Source organism: Pelophylax lessonae (assembly GCF_965119305.1).
Source record: "Pelophylax lessonae genome assembly, chromosome: 5".
Taxonomy (NCBI): Eukaryota; Metazoa; Chordata; class Amphibia; order Anura; family Ranidae; genus Pelophylax; species Pelophylax lessonae.
Window position 1 is genome coordinate 136783177 of NC_138772.1, and position 4195 is coordinate 136787371.

Consider the following 4195-nt stretch of genomic DNA (forward strand, 5'->3'; position numbering starts at 1 on the left):
TATATATATATATATATATATATATATATATATATATATATATATATATATATATATATATATAAATAAAATGATATATATATATTTATTTATATATTATATATATCTATATATATATATATATATATATATCTATATATAAATATATATATTTCTATATATAATTTTATATATTTATATATATACAGAGAGAAAGGGATGAGAGAGAGAGAGAGAGAATGTATATTTTGTAAACATTAAAGTTACGTTATACTTAAAAAATGTAACATATTGTCTCACTGCCCTGTGAAATAATAACATAAATAGCCTTTATCACAACTAACAAAAATATTTTATTTGAAAACAAAAAAAAAAAAAAAAAGAATATATTTTTCAGCACAATAATTTGGTCAACAGGCCATGAGGTAACTATTGTAAATATAAAGAGTTCTGTTAGGAATAAATTATTATTATTATTTTATTGTTTAAAGATAGAAATATACCCAATTTAATGTTACTGTGTATAATTTATTATTCTTAATAAATTTAGCTTCAATACAGTGAGTAAGTAGGACATAACACAAGCTATAGGTAGTAGAACCCTTCCTCTGCATATATATTAATGCATATATTTGCAGATCGAGTTTGAACATCAGCTCCTCAGTGCCAAGTCGTGCACATTATCAAGCTTTTTGTCCATTATCTTTTATTTATAGACAATATACAGGACTGACGTTAGAGGTACACGTAATCGTAGACAACATTTCAGATTGTTGCATTTGTTTGATTGCCACATTACTGAGGTGAATATTTTATAGATCAATCGGACACGTCTTCCAACAATGTACTTAGCTGTTTATATATATATCTCTATATAACGAGAGAACAAATAACGTTACAAGCTTGTGTACTAAGACTAACCTTATTTTAAACAACCTGAGTTTCAATTTAATCCTAGATCGCAGTTTTGTACGACATTCACGCACATAAATCGGTCACAGATTCACTACATAAAACACATTATTCAAGTATACCAGCAGACTTCCCTGCTGCACAAAGAGAGCAAATAATAATAATTATAATAATTAGAACTACTACTCCGCTAGTCTGTACAGTCAATATATAATTGTGCACAATAGTAAGGTAGTCTGTTTTGTAGAAGTAGAACAGGTAGATTTTTTTTTTGTAAGCCAGCCCAACCCTAATGCCCCTTTGTCTTGTTCGTGAAATAATTTAAGGAATAAACAGTACCTCTCTGATAGCACTCGTAAACCATGACTGTGATGGTTCTTGGTTTTGTGTAACGTGATCAATGTTTTATCAGAAGGGAAAAAAATGAGGCCTGGATACAGTAGCATCGCTTGTTTGAGTCAATCCATCCATTGCTTTAATCGTCCTTTGATCGGTCCTTGTTAATTTTTTTCATTTTCATTCTTCTGTTCTGGAACCAAATTTTAACTTGTCTCTCTGTAAGATTGAGGAGTCTGGCCACCTCATACCTCCTGTCCCTTGTGAGATACATATTAAATAAAAACTCCTTTTCCAGTTCCAGGGTCTGGTGCTTGGTGTAGGGGCAACGTTTTTTCCTGGTGGATCTTGCATGCAGCCAATTAGCTGCTGGGTTGTCTGAAGAAGAAGAGAAGAGAGGACATTTTTCAAGTCATGTTTACAATGCCCTATACAAAAAAAGTGCATGCATGCATGGATAGTGCTGCCCTACTGAGGCAAATCCTATAATATGCATATTAAAGATCAGCCCACGCCCACCTTCTTCTCTACTGCTACATGATAGACCCCATTTATTGATAAAATTCACCTGGTCATTTTTTTTTCTATTGGTTGAACTAGATGGACTTGTGTCTTTATATATATATACATATATATATATATATATATATATATATCTATATACATATATATATATATATATATATATATATATATATATATATATATATATGTATATGAGTGTGTGTGTAATATAAAATATAAACATCAGATCATTCATACTGAAGCGAAACAGGGGTTTATTTACTAATTTACTAAGGCTGGAGAGTGCAAAATCAGGCTCACTTCTACATAGAGACCAATAAGCTTTCAGGTTTTATTGCAAAAGCTCTTAATTAAAAAAAAGCTGAGGTTACAAGCTGATTGGTTTCTTTGCAGAAGGCAGCCTGATTTTGCACTCTCCAGCTTTAGTAAATATAAAGCTTGCCATACATTATACACTTTTTTTTACACTTTACCCAAAAAATATAATATGAGGTTAGACCTAAACACTTTCAGTGTGTGTGTGCAATGAGGCCCTTGCACTACATAGTAATAATACATCTACCAAAACCATATAATATGAGGTTGGACCTAAACACCTTTAGTGTGTATGCAATGAGGCCCTTGCACTACATAGTAATAATAAATCTACCAAAACCATATATTATGAGGTCAGACCTAAACACTTTCAGTGTGTATGCAATGAGGCCCTTGCACTACATAATGACATTAAATCTACCAAAACCATATAATATGAGGTCAGACCTAAACACCTTCAGTGTGTGTGCAATGAGGCCCTTGCACTACATAGTAACATTAAATCTACCAAAGCCATATAGTGTGAGGTCAGACCTAAACACCTTCAGTGTGTGTGCAGTGAGGCCCTTGCACTACATAGTAACATTAAATCTACCAAAACCATATAATATGAGGTCGGACCTAAACACCTTCAGTGTGTGTATGCAATGAGGCAGGCTCTTGCACTACATAGTATTATTAAATCTACCAAAACCATATATTATGGGGTCAGACCTAAACACCTTCAGTGTGTGTGCAATGAGGCCCTTGCACTACATAGTAATATTAAATCTACCAAAACCATATATTATGAGGTCAGACCTAAACACCTTCAGTGTGTATGCAATGAGGCCCTTGCACTACATAGTAATATTAAATCTACCAAAACCATATAATATGAGGTCAGACCTAAACACCTTCAGTGTGTATGCAATGAGGCAGGCTCTTGCACTACATAGTTCAAATTAAATCTAAAGGAAATTGAATAAGAAAATGGTATAATGAATTATTTATTTCCAGCAAAGCGCCAATTTGAATACAGATATTGAAATGGGACAAGCTTGCACTGGGTCCATTGATAACCTATAGCTCTAGTTACAACCCAGCAGAGCAATTTCCAGCAGCATCATTTGCATATTCCAAAGATCCATGATCTGTTTCCCTGTAGCTATCCAGTACATCAATAATTTGCATAGGTAAATATTTGATTCACTTACTTGGGTCAATGGGAGGCTTCTCTCCATTTGTAAGGCTTTCTCCACTACTGGCAGCAAACCCACCGTCGTTATTTTGCTTTTCCCTGTCAGCCGGGGAGGCACAGGCATAATCAGACAAAGACAAAGTGTGAGCATCAAACGTGGTGCAATCCCCCCTCCTGCTGCTGGGAAGAGGCTCAGGTTTAATACCGTAGTGTCTGCTGGATGGTAAGCCTGGGAAGGACAATGATCCTGGCATGGGATCCAGCCAGGATCGCATATACCTGCTGCCATCTGAAGCTGTTAGGGGTGCTTGGTGGTGCACATAGGGATGGTAGACACTGGGCACGTTATTGGCAGTCTGAGGGTGCACTGGGTTCCATGGGCTGCTAAACACTGAAGTTTTAGATTGGAAGCTGCACGGAGTATATTCAGGGTGTTCTCCCAGGGCTGCCTGCCTTGGTGGCTGTGCCAGAGAGCCAGAGCCATATCTAGACTGGACCAGGTCGTCCCCCTCGTGAATTATAAAAGAGTCCACATAATAATTGCTCAGAGTCCCAGAAGTCGACATGGCCATAGAACAGAGCAAAAGGATCTCCTGAAATTATGAAACTGCAGATTTCATGTAACAACTTGGTCCTACAAAGAAGTACAGTCACCTAATAAGTTGAAGGCAGACTGCATTCCTATTGGCTGCTGGGGCCATGTGACTGCGCAGCAGAACAATAAGGTATAAATCAGTCCGCAGGCTATTAATGGGTCAGTGTTTTCCAGTCATAATTTTTTATAGCAAAGCCATATGTTTTTATGCAAAAGGATATTTGAGTTATACAATGTAGTCCCCTTTAATTGTGGCCAACTGAGATTAAAAGATCATATATATTTTTTTCTTTTTTTGCTACCATTTCAGGGACTATTTTACATCATTATTAATCACGCAGTAGGATGTAGGT

At 35.6% G+C, this 4195-nt stretch overlaps 1 protein-coding gene across 1 annotated transcript; it reads right to left on the reverse strand.

Moving 5' to 3' along the window:
* Positions 1 to 403: 403 nt before the first annotated feature.
* On the reverse strand, positions 404 to 3890 carry HOXA9 (homeobox A9). Its single transcript, XM_082257799.1, has 2 exons — positions 3264 to 3890; positions 404 to 1605 (listed from the first exon to the last, which is right to left on the reverse strand). Exons 1-2 carry the CDS (start codon positions 3817 to 3819, stop codon positions 1367 to 1369), a joined length of 795 nt encoding a protein of 264 aa, XP_082113925.1. The 5' UTR covers positions 3820 to 3890; the 3' UTR covers positions 404 to 1366.
* Between the last annotated feature and the right edge of the window lie 305 nt (positions 3891 to 4195).